Raw genomic sequence first — 15,583 nt, 5'->3', positions numbered from 1 at the left:
TTGCCATGATGAGTCATCTGCTAAAGATACAGTGACTTCACAATGCAGACAGGGGGCCAACTTCACCATGTTAACAACAAAGCCTGACTCCTAACAAGCCTGACTCCTCAGCTCCCACATGTGCCTTCTATGCAGGAAACCTAGCTGTGAAAATGTCCCGATGCTGAAAGATATGCATATACATAAAACAAAATAAGATACAATAAACTGAGTGTTTGAAGTTTTATATTTCCAAATGTGGTCATTTAGCCGTAACACTGGAATTGGAAGCCCACAAATTAAATTCTGAATAATGAAACGAGTGCTGAAATACCAAAAACTGCAGTTTCAGGAACAGCCAGATGAGGTTAGTCGCTGCTAGCTGCTTATTGGGATTTGCATCAGCTAATTTGCATCATCACACTGGATTTCTCAAAGGTGTTTGAAGTTTTGTTGTGTTTTGTGAGATTTTGAATAATTATTCGACTTGCTGCAGGGTTAATTGTATATTTAAAAAAATATCCAAGACGTCTTTGGTCCCGTTTTTGTTTTTTTGGTAAGAGTAAAATTCTACCATTTATTTATGTGTTAGCATACATTAGCAAGTACTGATGTCATGTGTGATGCAGCCATGCTCTGGTTTTGTTAGCCATCTAGCTTGTAGAAACTAGCAACTTTCCACCCTCTTGTCGAAATGTAGTCGGTTCTGGCTTCTAAAAAACCAAATGGTGACTGCCAAATTGACGGGTTATACACAAACCAGCTGATGACACTGGATACTTCATATACTGTTTGAACAACAATTTTATGGTTTGAAACTCAAAAAATTATTCTCAAGTTTAAAAAAAAGAAAGAAAAAATATCCTTTTTTAGCATTAGGCTAACGACTAGGAATAGGACTCAAGTACCGGCTATTGTAGAGAACTGGTTCCCAGTAGTTCAATGAAATTGTTTATCTACTTATGCCTATTGATTCTGCTTATCGGTTCCTCTTGCACTTGTGCTGATATCAGTTTTTGTGCTGGAGGAGAAAAACTGCGGTGCAGTCTAAAGCATTGATATGGACATTAATTTTTATTTTTATCACACAAAAGGACGAGAGCTCGATGGTAATGGCAAACTGCATTCAGGACAGGAACATCTGATCTATGGTGCTAAAACAACTTCAGCTCTTTTTAAGTACCTACACAGACAGCATGTTAACACTAAGCTAGCTAAGAATCCAGGCTGATGCTAAAAGTGAGCAACTGCTGACCCCAGCCCAGTAGCCAGACCCTGAACTTCCACAGGTAACAAACTGATGGCCTGTCATGCTGCAGTCTTCATTTCTACCTGTTCATGTTTCTAAAGTAAAATCATGAGACAATGCACTTTAGGTCATTTTACTGAAAACCTTGAAATATTTAAGTAACGTACTGCATTACTTTTATGCAAAATATTCTATGTAATATTGTGTGATAATTACCATACAATTAACACTGATTACAACAAAGAGAGAAAATACCTGCAATGCGCACAAACATTTGACAACACAGCATGTAATTAATTTGCCTGAATGTAATGCGTTTGATATCCTGCTTAGTGATGGTGGTAACTCTCAAAGCAGAGCCAGTGAGAACCCAATGAGAACCTATAAGAGATTCAATAAGGAATCGAATGAATAATACATAAAATTAGTGATCCGGTAATGAAATCAGAATCCTTAGCAATTACAGACGTGATAAATAAAGCAAAATGAAACTTTTCTCTGGGTGCTCTGAGTCTATCAAGGAACAATCACGCCTAAAACTGTAAATAAGCCCTCCTATTTCCCTCCTATGTTCATAAAATGAAGACTACAGTCACACTCACCCTGTTGGAGAATTTGGCCCCACGGTAGTTACGCTGTGATAGGTTGAAAACAGTGTAGTGGTCCGCATGCCGACTGTCAAGAAAAGAGCGGATGTCTTCGACATGGTTCTGGTAGCCAATCTGCACCGACTCAGCTGGATAGGTCATCACTGAAAAACAAACCCAAAGTTTGACATGTTCACATGTACAGTGTAATTAAGACAAACCCCGTCATGACAGACTAAAGTCTTAACTCTAAAACGTCTTGTTCAAAACTAAGCACAGCCTATAACTCAGCAGCTTGTAGAACCTCCTTTAGCAGCAATAACATTACAGCCATAATTTTGTGGATTTGCTTGTGTACGAAGGAACATTGCTTTTCCTGTTGTATGACCCAATTTCAACCAAGCATTAACTGTCAGAGATGGCCTCACACTTGACTCTAGAATACTTTTACCAAATTCACCACCATTCCTGACAGTCGCACATGTAGATCTCTACTGTGAAAGAAAAGATTCTTTTTCATTCCCTAAACTCAAAAAAGTGAAATTTGGTGGCTATTACATTTATAAGAGTCTAACTTGCAATTTAAACAAAATACTTTTATGTTTTTAAATCGTGTACAACCTGCATGAGATTTAAAAAACTTAACACTAGTTAAATTTGTTCTTGTTGAGAAGACGTGATGCGATCTAGTAAGAGTGGTTAGTTATCTGGATTCACGAGATCACGCGATCACACAAGATTTCCACAGGAAAATCCCTGGGGTTAGAAGAGGCAGAAAAGCACACACCATGTGCATGCTATTGCTATTTACTGTGGTTTAAGCTGTCAAAGACAAAAACATGAAGAAAATTCTGTATCAAACCTTGTAATCATACCTTTTCTACTTTTTCTTGACTCCTTGAATTTGAAATAATCATGGAAAGGATTTCCACGTTAATAAATATCTTTCTATTAGCATTAAGTACTTTTGTTGGACTAACATAATTTGCATGGATTGGATCAGCTCAATGAAATTATGATGGACTCAACTTAAGTTGATTCATCATTAATTAATTAAGTTGGTCCAACTCAAGTACGTTACACATTGGAATAACAGAATTGCATGATGCTAAAATAAAGCAATTTAATCACGCGGAAATCCTTTCCATGATTTTTTTTATGTTCATTCAAATAGTTTTTTTATTGAGTGTCAGTCTTCTTATAATTGTCATGAGCTTTAACATGGTAACCGAGACTTGTAGAATCGAAAATCTAACTCTGAGAATTGTACAGTCTGAGCCTGGGGTGAATTTTTTGTGACCCCCACTCCTGGGAATATTGTAGTTTTGTGTTATAAGCACAGCTGACCAGCAAACTGATCACAAATTCCACTTTCACAGAGGTGCTCACACCTGCTGATGTTCAGTTAATTACTGGCTGCTACTTACTCTCTTAATTCCTATGGAAGCAGTAAGAGTGTGCTTAGTTTTTCACAGGACAACAGAGGGTTTCTGTGAAAACTTTTCATTTCTACATAACTGTATTTTTACCCACTGTGGAGTACAGGATTGCAAAAAGGTGAGCTGAGTAGCTCTACACTCCAGCATGACTACCATTGGAGACATGATGGGATATAAAGCCCTCGAGTGACAAATGTCTGACTGACTTTGTCTTTTAAAGGGCGCATTGCTGCTCACTCAAAAAACTGGAAAACAGTCCAAGTAACATTGTTGAGGTTCATCTATCTACACACATGTGTATATACAATGCCCATTCACTAGAAATACATTTACCTATGATCCGTGATGTTATGTAGGCAATGTCCAGCTCCCCTTTGGTATAACTGTAATGAAAAAACAAATCTTTGAAAACACATTTTATTACAGTCATATATGTAAAACCAACGTGCACTGTCCACGAGCATCTCAATAAATATTTAAAATATAAGTTGTGGTAGGCTTTACAAAATCACCTTGCTTTTGTATTTCTGTGATTTAGATATGAAATGTTAGAGATTCATAATGACTGTTTCTGTGCATTTAGCTACCAAGACAAAATGATGCATATATAAAAACTTAGTATAAGAATATCCAGCATCCAAAAAGGTTGATCCACCTTTCCGTCATTCACAGGTTGAACTGCATTACAGGCATATCCAAGTGATTAACTTCAACAGGCTTTAGAGCTGAAGCATCCATGTGTCAGGAAGTGGGGAAGTTATCTTGTTCAGGCTCACCACTCTAGGCTGAACTGCCTGGGATCAAAGAAATACCATATGTGAATTCTTAAATTGAGCAGCACTGCCTTTCATTGCCAAATGTAGCTCTGCCATATGGACCTTTTTTTCGACTGTGGGAGCAGCTGTGGTGCACTCACATACAAGCAGTCCACTAGTGCTCCAGCACAGCAGTGGTGGAAACACGTGCTAATGAAACACTGCCAAAAAGGCTCAGGGTGGGGTTAGAGTGAGAGCTTAAATTTGTTTTCGGACAAATGACTCACAAAACGAAAATCTCACAACTGACAGCAGCAGAGGAAGGCTCAGCTCACTGTACTTGCATTTCTCTTTCAAGACAGGTTTGTAGGCTAATGCGAATCAAATTGAGTTGACTTGTTGCCTACTGTGAAAATCCTGCAAGCTAGGCCTAGCTGGGACCGTCATCTCCGTGTGATCATGGAGGAGTGCCATATGGGCCTGCTGCAGTCCTAGACCTGGTTATGTAATGCAGTCCTTCTCAGCTAGACTGCTAAATGAGTCTTGGGATTTTCTGTAAACAAACCAAGTGTACCATATCACGTGAATGTGTGCTTTGATGAGAACGTTTGTGTAGTTTAGCCTTAAAAAAGTAGGTAACTGCTAATATATTACAATATAGCAGACAAACAACCTTAATTAAATCCAACAGTGAGGGCGGTGCATGTAAGTCCTACATAATGAGGTAATTGGACCACAATTCAAGCTTCTATTTTGATCCCAGAGTGGAAAAGCAGACTCAACATTTGACCAATTTAACATGGAAAAAAAGATCAGGTTTATCCTTACATTACACTTTTATTAGTAAATGGGATCTGGGAGATCAGAAAGGTGACATTTCTGCTGGATATTAACACTCCTGTGTGTAAACATGTGTGGTTTTACCTGTTTCTATCCTGAATAATACATCTATTACCATGGAAACAGGTACACAATTATGAGCCAACTAAACTGTGTGTAATAGTGAAACCCATCTCCAGTATGAAAAATGAAAAATATATTAATGTGCAATCTGAACACCCACCAACTAACTAATAACAATAACACCACTAGCAACACCTAGCAAGACCAATTTAAAAACGGTAACAACCAGCTGATCCCAGCTGTGCTGGAGCATTGATCTAATTGCTGTGGTGATGCTAAATGCCAGCAGATGTTTTTTCAGACTGCTATAAAAAGTTTCTTGTCAGTCCTTTGTGTTGCACAAAGACATTTGATAAAAGCTGTTGATTTGCAGTCGATATCAATGCGCACAATGAGAAGCAAGCCCACGTCTAACAGACAGGAAGTTAAAAGATAATGACGAGACTGGTGCAATTTCCTCTTGCTGGAAAATGATTAGATACATTTTGATGTAAATTGCACATAAATAGTCAGAAGGTTTGATTTTGGACTCAGCCTTTGTTTAATCTGCCACTGAATCCCTTTTCTTTCCCACCAAGTGGGCAATTTATCTAAAGGTAGTCAGTCTAGCAACTGTGTGACTAATAATTTGAAGGACTCACTTCTAAAATTATCAGTTTGTGGTTTGCCAAGATACCAATCATGCTAGCTCATTAAGATAACGTAATGCTTATTCATTATTAACTTATCATCCCTGTTTGCATGTTAGTATTTCATACCATTAATATATCATTGCAAATCTTAATTTTCTGTCATAGGTATACTGTTACAAAGGGTGATGTTCCAATTAAACATAGTCAGAGTTTCAAATAAAGAGGTCATTTATGCAGTGTCCAAATAAGCCCTGTGAGCCACATTTGAGACTGCTTGGTTTCAGACATAGACAGTGTTAAACATGGAGGTAGCCTTGGTGACGTCACCCACTGGTTTTGGACTCTACATTCTGGCTAAAGCTCAGACATTTTGGTTCAGCTATGAACACTGCCCCTTAAGGCAGCGGTCCCCAACCAATATTTTCACAGACCGGACTTTAATGTGTCGCGGATAAATACAACAAATAAAACCAGTACTGGAACCCAAAAAAAGAAGATTTATTCATAACACATGGGAAAAGACCCAGAGAAACCGAGTTAACGATAAAAACAATTAAAAAAATAATGCTGAAAACCGATAAAAACTCTGAAAACCATAAATTTCACACCTAAGCCTCAACTCTTGTGGCCCAGTACCAAACAACGGCCCAGGGGTTGGGGACCGCTGCCTTAAGGCACACAGTGGTGGATGTAAGCACAGAAGCCCCACCCATCTGCTGTTCAAACCTTCTGTTTGTGAGTATCATCCAATAAGAAGAAACATGTCTACAAAGGGAGGCAAAGGAGAACTAAAACACTTTGTACTACTGTACTGTACTAATACTGATGGCAGCAACAGATATCTAAAAGCTTGGGAAAGGGGGACAGAAGGCTGGAATGGTTTGTGGTACTAATAAGAAACAGTTGGAGAAACATTTTGCAACTAATTAGGTTATTTGGTAACACGTTGGTAATAAGACTGGGTATAAAAAGATCATATTACCAAGGCAGAGTTTCTGAGAAGTAAAGATAGACAGATGTTTACCAATCTGCAAAGAAATGTCTCTAATTGTAAAATATTTTCGGAAACATATCCTTGATGTAAAAGTACTTTATCTCATTTTTTTCAGAACACAATAGCTGAACATCTGAATCAAAAAGATTCAGAGAATCCCAACAAATCTCTTTAAATGACAAGGCTGAAAATCAATTCTCAAGGCCGATGATTTTTCTCTGGGTCAGAGGTTGTTTGAAATGGACTGAAAGTGGAAAACTGTTCTGTGAATATGAAATACATTGTTGATAGATCTCCCAGACTGAAAAGGAGAGAGACAATCTGGCTTGCTATCAGCTCTCAGTTCAAAAGTCTGCATCTCTGATGGGATGTTGGTGCATTAGTGCCTATGAAAATGGCTGCTTGAACAGTCACCTTCAATGCTGAAAGGTATATACAGGCTTTAGAGCAACATACGTTCCCATTCAGACAATGTCTTTTTCAGCAATACAATGCCAAACCACATACTGCATCTATAACAACGGCACAACTTCATAGTAGAAGACTCCAGGTGCTAAAGTGGCACAACAAACACAACAGAGAAGACACAACGGTAAACACACTTCTGTCCCAACTTTCTTTAGATGAGTTACTGCCATCAAATTCAAAATGGGCCAATGGTTTCTTTAAAGTGGTACATTTTCTCATTCCAAAACATTTTATCTATGTTTTTTACATTCTATTGGTCTATGACACTTCCAAATGATTGCATTCTGTTTATATTTACAGTTTGCACTCTTTTTTTCTTTTATCTGACCTGAGAGACAAAACAACAATTTTTAGCAGTTAGTAATTTTTATGTGACTTTCTTATTGCTGCACTACTTCAGTCATCTTGATATTGGTATTAACTCTTGATGTAATAACTCACATTTTGTGATAAAAAAAAAAAACAGTAAAAAAACCCCAAAAGGTAAACTTGCCTGGCTTGGTGTATAGATGTACCGGTATGTTATAAAACCCATTCTGAGCAGTACAGGACCTCATGTTCATGTTTTCCTCCTAGAAAGTAAACACCCTGAGCTTATAAGACATTTTAGGCTGAATACATGAGAAGTGAGGTGCTCTATTAAAACCTCTCGAGGCTACATAAACATAGTCTCAATCAAACCAATGTAAGTGGGTTAGATCCCGCTGGATATTAGAGTCGGGCTCTCTGCATTTCCCCTATGGTCTTCTCTAAAATTCACTTGTCTTCATTTTGTTTAAGCAGGATTTTTATAGCATGTCTGCTTCATAGCTTAAACCAATTTAAGCGGCTACATAGTGTTTGCACTGCAATCATCTATCCTCAGGGCCTGATTTAGCTTCATTCACTCTTCAAAATCACAGTTTTTTTTAAATTCACCAGAGTTTCTTATTTTTGTAGATAAGATGTGTTGTAGGTTTGTGTTCCGTATGTTTTGGTATCTGAAGAATGACATGGATAATGAAATTCGGAAAACTGGAATTTTAGATGCAGGTTAAAGCTTGAAAACTTAAGAGAAAAGGCAAATTAATGTGTGTCTGATAGGGAGGTCGGTGGAGGGGGTTACAGCCTGGTGCAGACCGTGTTATTCACCAGCACAGCCATCAAGGCTCCATATTCATTGCGCTTCTCACAGACACAAGCACATTGTTGCCTCAAGTCGCCTGCTCTGCAAATTTTTTTCTTTAGCTACGTAAAGAAACACAGGTTGGTTTGAATAATTCAGCAGCTCTTTCCCTCGACTACGCATGAGAAAAGAAGCAGAGAGGAACGGACCAAACCCTGTCGGGGCATTCAAAGAAGGCCCGTTTAACAGCAGGGGTGTCACGTTATACCGAGGAAGCACAAGGGAATTTTTTTCCCTTGGTTGACATTTTTGTATCTCATTTAAACCTGCTTTAACACTTTGTCCATGTCAGTAGACATGGTTCGATATTGGCAGTCACATTTGAGATAAAGTCCAAAATTTACTCAAATTCTATTTACTCAAATCTTCTGTTAACCAACAACTTAACCAAAAGACTACGTAACAAGAAAATATGGAATGTTTTGCTGGGATAATGATATATTAATTGAAACACCTCCCTCTACAGAAATGTTTGGAAGTGGTCTGAATGCATACTGTTTAAGAAAGTGAGAGGTATGAGCTAGCCTACTTCTCCTCCCTCCATTAGCCCTTCCATTTATTCACACATGCATATACAGTCCCCACAAACACACTTCACATCGCATCACACAGGTTCCTAATGAAATTAATCCTTCTGTATCAGCAGTGCTCTGGCCATTTGGCACAATGAACCGCCATGAATAATTCAGCCAGAAGTGGGGCAATAGACACCAAAGAGAGAGGGAGAGAGGAGAGGAGAGGAAGAAAGGTGGAGCCGAGCGGGCAGTCGATCAACCGAAAAACACAAGGGGAACGAGGGGACAGGAGAGTGGGGGTTTGCCAAGATGTGAGCGACAGAAAGGGAGAGACCCTGGAGAGGAAATTTCACAATCAGACTTGCTGAGTCAATAGTGAGGGGAGCAACGTAGGGGTGTGTGTTTGTGTGTGTGTGTGTTTGATAATACAGAGGCCCCTTTGTGCCGCCCTGTGCAGATGCCTGTGCACAAACACACTGGGACGACCGAGCCGTGCCAGACTCTGAAACCTCGCTCTTTCCTCCCTCCATCCCAACCGCTCTGCTGCTTCACTTCTAAAGCTAGTCGGAGACGCTTGTGATCAACATCTGAAACAGCATTCAGTTGACCAGTTCGCTCGCTACAGAACAAGCGCAAAGCATAGATTTAAGCTGGACTTGTGTACAGTCCTCATCTTTGGCTGTACAACCCTCATAATCGTTGTTAGAAAAATATCTAGAGCGGGGATGTCAAACTCATTTTAAATTGTTTGCCAAATACAGCCCACTTTGATCTGAAGAGGGCCGAACTAGTGATGGTTCCTTTTTTATCAGGGTAAAGAAGTTTAATTACACATTTAATTTCATATAACATAAGTAAAAGAAGCACAATTTCAGCATTTTTCTACATGGTAAAGAAATGCTGCGGCAGTAAATGAAATTATGGATTATTGTTTATTACTTTGGTGTGCTTTGAATGACAATAGGGTCAAAAAGAAAATACAGTTAAAAGTCCAAAATCTGCCCTCCTTCACATTTTCCACAGCCATCCAGTGGACCTGATTGGAGTCTTTGGCGTTCCAATTCTGACCCCTGGGCCTTATGTTTGACTATACAGTGTATTTAATTCAGTGTCACATGGTGATACACTCAAGATAAACTAGATGTGATCAAATTTACTAAAAATCATATCTGTAAAAATCAAAAGCACGGAATGACCTTATACTCAAGGTCATCATCTTGAGCACTTCTGGGCCATTTTTGTTCTTTTTTCTTTTCTTTTTGTCTCTCGGTCCCACTTTGTCTCTTCAATGGCTGATCTCCCCCAGAGTGTGAAAATTACGATCCTTTAACTTGTTTTTGGGGGATTGAACAAAGTTGCAGAGAGCTGATCACTCTTGTGAGTGATCCAGGTATTGGGCAAGGACTGGATTAGTTTGGCCAAAAAATGCTCTGATGAATGAGACATGCTGGTAGCACCAGAGTTCGGATTGCTTCCTGAACACTCGCCCTCAGGTCCATCAGAATGTTCCAGCAAAGCTCTGCATTGACCGTCTGACCCAGTGAAGCACGCTCCTGGTTTTGCTCCTCACTGGATGTGCTCCCTTCAGGTTTATAAACCTCAGACTCTTCACCTGAAACTGCTGGAAAGCATCAACAGTGATGATCCTTGTTGATATTCAGGTCAGTTTGAAATAGACGTTGATGTGTGGCTAAAAGTCGCTGTCTGGACATAAACAACACAACGACCTTGAACATAAGATCAGCCAAATTTTAATCAGCTAAGAGGTTTTTTTATTTTTAATCATCATCTCTATACAGTTGCAGTAGCCGACCAAGTCTCCATTGCTTATGTTGCTCAAGTCTCTCGAAAAACAATCTTTGCTTATTAGTAAAACATCTGAGCAAAACTGCATTCATTCGTGTAATGTGAAACCATATGAATGCGGTGGTCACTTACGTAGCAACTTGATGCATGACCTTGGTGGAGGTGTCCTTCAGTGTGTCTTTCAGGTTGTCCTTAAAGTTGCTGAAGAACTTGCCAGCTCCTCCCTTGACCATATCCAGCAGTCCTCCGCCATAGCCTGCGTCCATATCTGAGAACAAAGGAGCAAGAAGCTTTTCAAGATCTGATGTCACTGATTTTCTACAAATTCCTACTTCATTTTGCTTTAGGGCACTCACTGTAGCTGATGCCACCTTTGTGGCGCAGGGAAAGTGACAAAAATTACACGTGAGAGGAGGACAGCCTTCCGCTGAAACATCCCGTCATACATTTTTGCGCAAAAGCCCTAACTCAGAGGTTTTTCATTTGACTTTGGTGATGAACATGAGTCACTGCTCTACACACCGAGTAAACATGTGTGTAGGTGTGAAGGAATGATGGAGAAGGACACATGAGACAAGACACACATTAAAATGCACACCAGCTCATGCGCATGTGTGTGTGTGTTTGCATATATTCTTAACATTGGATGAGACCCATGTGCTTAATCTGAGTCACTCAGACCCTCCCTCCTCTGTCTCCCCTCTTCACCTACCATGCATAGAAACCACCATGTCATTACTTTATATCATCTGGCAGTGCTGACTAATCTACCGACATTAAATATGATGCCGCAGAAAAACACCCACAACCGGATTTTAGGCAGTCTCCTCTTAGCATCATGCTTCATGCACAACCTGTCTTGTCTGCGGTAATGTGCGCTCGCTGACAGCATTCGGTCAGTGCTTGAGTTTATGATCTGTGAGGAGTGAAGAGCCTCTCCCAACCAAACCTGTCAGTGGGGATCATTAAGCTAGAATCATACTACCAAATTTTAGATCGGGCCCAGAGTAGGGTTGTTTTAGGGTTTGGTGATCCTCATCTATAATTCATCTTCACGTATGTGCAAGTGGGTTTTTCCCAATGATTAAAAACAAAGAAAGCTTAGTTTATATGTTGCACTAGCCTGGATAAACTAATGGAAGTCTTGCAAAATATTTTTAACAGGCAACTTCTTCTTCTACTTCAAAAAGAAAAGTCCCAGTGATCCAGGAGAAGGAACACTGCGCACTTATGCAAAAACAGACTGAGTCTATACAAAGTTTTTCTTTGGTTTTATTAGTTGGAAATGTCAGATTCACACTCTTAAAGATGTTATGGGTTTATCGGTGACCTTCATCTGGACAGTACTGGGGAAAAGGTTTATTGAGGTTACACAGATGGTTCATTATGATGAGAAACTACTGTACCACTAGTTAGTAGTTTGTGGGATGTTTCTAACACTGAAAATGGAATATGATAGGAATAGCTCATAGGAATAGCTAATGGGCTATGCAAGGACGTATTTGTTTTCATGCTGGTTGGCTGCCGTGCCTTTAATGTCAGCCATCCAGCATGTCAGACTGTCAGGCCAAGCTCAGAGCCAAACAAAAACTTTCACTTTTATCTTGAACATCTACCCACATACTTTTGCTATGTTATTAAAATGTCAAAACTTGACATTTTGCTAAATATTTTCTTTGCAACTGGATCAGAAGCTTAAAAGCATCCACTCCATCCTTATTTTAGGAGCTTGGAAAGACGCAAAGACATTACAAACAACGTCTAGGAGAAAATCTGCGTGCAAAGTTTGATATACAACCACAGAAGGCAGCTGCTTCAAACTCTTTCAAAAGAGATTCTGTCGCCACATGCATGATGTATTTGCAGCGATTCTTCACTAAGTTCCAAAATTAGACTTTTGGTCTCTGACTGCTGAGGCATGACGTGCGTGACGGGGATTTATTTTTACTGAGAAATAAAACTCTTGCAGCCTGTGACACACCAAAATTCCCCCATGCTAAAAAAAAATGAATTGAACTTTGCAAACAGCAAAGATTACCAGCGTTAAGTCAAGTTTTTATACAATGTAACTGCATAAACATGTCTTTAAGATAGCCTTTAGCTGATCGCACGCCAGATGTTCTTTCTTTAGCTTTCTTGCTGAAGTGTCTTTTTCCTTGGAACATTTCATCCTTTTTTTCTCTCTAATGTGTCAACATTTTTAAAGACAACAAAGACCCCAGAAAACATTTTTTAAAAGCAAAGCGATAGACAGGTTGGTAGTTGGCTAGTTTGTTTGATTAGTTTTGATTTCTGTGTCTTGTTTGTATTTAAGGTTCGTGTCGACTACTCTTTGCAATCCAAAAAGAATCTCAAGGATAATAAAGATTAAACAATCCAGTCCATATTTTTTTTCACCTATCTCAGAAATATAGTTGCATCATTGGGCGTGTCTACACTGAACAATAAAAGCTAAAGTCCTCTTTCCTTTTTTTAGGCAAGGCTGTGATTTCAGTAGTATGTTTTGACCCATTTTAAGCTCCTTGGCAGACACATCTGCCAGTCAGTGACCTTGACAGGATTTATGAAATTCTTTCTCTGACAAAGTTGTACTTTTGTATTTTCTTACTCAGTTGTATATAGTATTTGTATTCTATTTTATTCTATTGTATATATTATTCTATTTTTATTCTATTGTATACAGTATTTTTATTTTATTTTATTTTATTTTATTGCATTCCAGTGTTTTCTAATTTCTGCTATATAACTTTGCACTTTTGCTGTAACAAAACAAATTTCCCACCTGTGGGACTAATAAAGGTCATCTTTATCTTTATCTTTATGAAGAAAACCAGGATCCTACAGTCTACCCTGACATCAAGAACTAAGTGTATGCGTCAGTCATGTTTGATACCTGCACAGATGGAGAAGCAGCAGTGATGCTGAACGAGCAAACATTCATAAAGAAATGCCACAGCCAAAAGAGCTGTTCCACTTAAAGAAGACCAGCCCGATAGCCCACATCGCCCCTCCTCAGCTGCCTGGTATCACATTCACTAAGCTGACCAATAGAAAAAGGAGGGGAAAACAGAGGTGACTGAAGTGAGAGGAAAAAAGACAAGGCAGTTCTATTCATGTCCAGAGGGATCTGTTGGCTGTCAGCATATGTCTCCCGCCTCCTACAGCCTCAAACCTTACTCCCTCAATATCCAGCCTAACGACACAGATAGATGCACAGGGACAACAGTAAAGCTCGAAAGGCAAAAACCCTGGACTCAACCTCAGGGGTACCATAATCATGGGCCTTGTTTCTTCCTGAATTTGAACAACTGCAGTGTCAACCCGGCACTAATCTGCTTAATTATAGATGCTGCTGATAAGACGAGGAGTCTGTGATTAATCATCTACTACACAACTTAACCAGAAGTGTATTCCACTCCTTTGAATGACAAGCAAGCCTTTACATGCTGCTCAAAGCATGACACGCTGGTATTACAGCTCTGACTAAGTGTAGGAGGAAGCTGACAGAGAATTAGGCAAACTGATTCTTTTATAAAAGTTCTGAAATTCATAATTTAAAAAAAATAGTCACGACCGCTGAACCTTCAGATGCTTAATGCTGCTTGGGATAGTTAAAAACAAGCCCGACTAATCTGTGTCATCTATGTTTTAAACCTAAACATCAGTACATACAGTCTTGTCAAAAACTTTTCACCAGACCTAAAGGAAACCAGAAGCTTTGCTCAGTTCACTGGAACGGAGCATTCAAGTGTGTGTTAACACAGTGCCACAATATTCAGCACAAGGTTGGACTGTGCAATGCGCAGGAAAACAGCAAAAACCACAAGAGCTACATCTCAGATAATACAGGCCTCAGTTAGCATGCTAAATGTTAAAGTATATAACAGTACAATTAGAAATAAGTGCATAATAAGTGCAGGTTGTTTGGATGGATTTCCCTTCTCCGTAGCAGCACAGTACGTGTTGGCAAAGTTGCATCTGAGCAAACCACAAGACTTCTGGAACAATGTCCTTCAAACAGATGAGACAACATTTGGTGAAAACCAATCACAGCATATCAGCACATACACCTCATACCAACTGTCAAGCATGAAGGTGGAGGGGTGATAATCTGGGCTTGTTTTGAAACCACACAACCTGAGCACTTTGCAGGCACTGAGTCAAACCTTAAGTCCTCTATATTCCAAACTCTTCTAGCATCAAATGTTAGCTTTAGCTAACATTTAGCTAACCCTCTTAGGGACACTCCCAATAGGGTTTAAAAATCTGGGACTCTCCACCAGTTGCTCTTAGAACTGAAAAAGCTCCTCGGATGAGAGGTTAAATGTCTTCAAGAAACTTAAAGAAGTCCAGATGCTTCTCTTTTCATCCTCCTTAGCTTTAGCTAACGCTCGTCCAAACTGGATCATGCATTAAGACAACAATCCCAAACATATCAGCAAATCTACAACCGAATGGTTGAAAAAGAAAAGAGTCAAGGTGTTGCGATGGGCCAGTCCAAGTCCAGACCTCAACCTGACTGAAATGCTGCAGCGAGACCTTAACAGAGCTGTGTATACACAAATGCCCACAAACCTCAATAAGCTGAAGCAACGCTATAATGAAGAGTGGAAAAGTTTCTATGGGCACTGCAGTGTCCACAGAAACTACTTATTGTCACATGTAACACGTTTGATAAACATACAATGATAATATCAAACAGCTGAGTTATTTAAACAGATGTAAAACTGTGGTGGGGTTATGCCATGCTCTGTATAAATTAACCCCAGTAAATGGCAGAAAGTGTTGTAGTAAGATCTAACAGGGCAGATCTTACTACTTGGTTGGTTTTTTTATCCCTTCACTCAAAACAATTCCTTATTTTGGGGGGAAGTACTAAGACCCTGCTGAAGACTGAAACCAAACTGGAAAGTGAACTTGGACCAATGATCTACCATTTATCTGTTCACTCATCTATATTTTTTCCATATTCTAATTATCCTAAGTGGTTCCCTTTTTGGACAGTTTAATTGCACAGTGTCAGCTGTATCGGCTACTTTACACCAAATGACTTTTTATAAAGCTGATGCAGTGATTCTCAAACTTACTGGC

General features: G+C 39.4%; 1 protein-coding gene across 5 annotated transcripts in view; it reads right to left on the bottom strand.

Annotated features, from left to right (window-relative positions):
* The window catches only part of dnajc6 (DnaJ (Hsp40) homolog, subfamily C, member 6), a 37,307-nt gene that overhangs the window by 13,643 nt on the left and 8,081 nt on the right, over nt 1-15,583 (bottom strand). For all 5 annotated transcript variants that reach the window (XM_013275829.3, XM_019346971.2, XM_005457084.3 and 2 more), the window contains 3 exons: nt 10,625-10,760; nt 3,588-3,637; nt 1,831-1,979 (listed from right to left, as the gene is read on the bottom strand). In XM_013275829.3, the coding sequence (XP_013131283.1) occupies nt 1,831-1,979; nt 3,588-3,637; nt 10,625-10,760 (335 nt within the window). The remainder of the gene's footprint in view (nt 1-1,830; nt 1,980-3,587; nt 3,638-10,624; nt 10,761-15,583) is intronic.

Source organism: Oreochromis niloticus, linkage group LG17, assembly GCF_001858045.2.
Source record: "Oreochromis niloticus isolate F11D_XX linkage group LG17, O_niloticus_UMD_NMBU, whole genome shotgun sequence".
In the NCBI taxonomy this organism is placed as follows: Eukaryota; Metazoa; Chordata; class Actinopteri; order Cichliformes; family Cichlidae; genus Oreochromis; species Oreochromis niloticus.
Note: the sequence above shows the minus strand (reverse complement) of the source record. Positions and strands in the feature narration are given on the sequence as shown.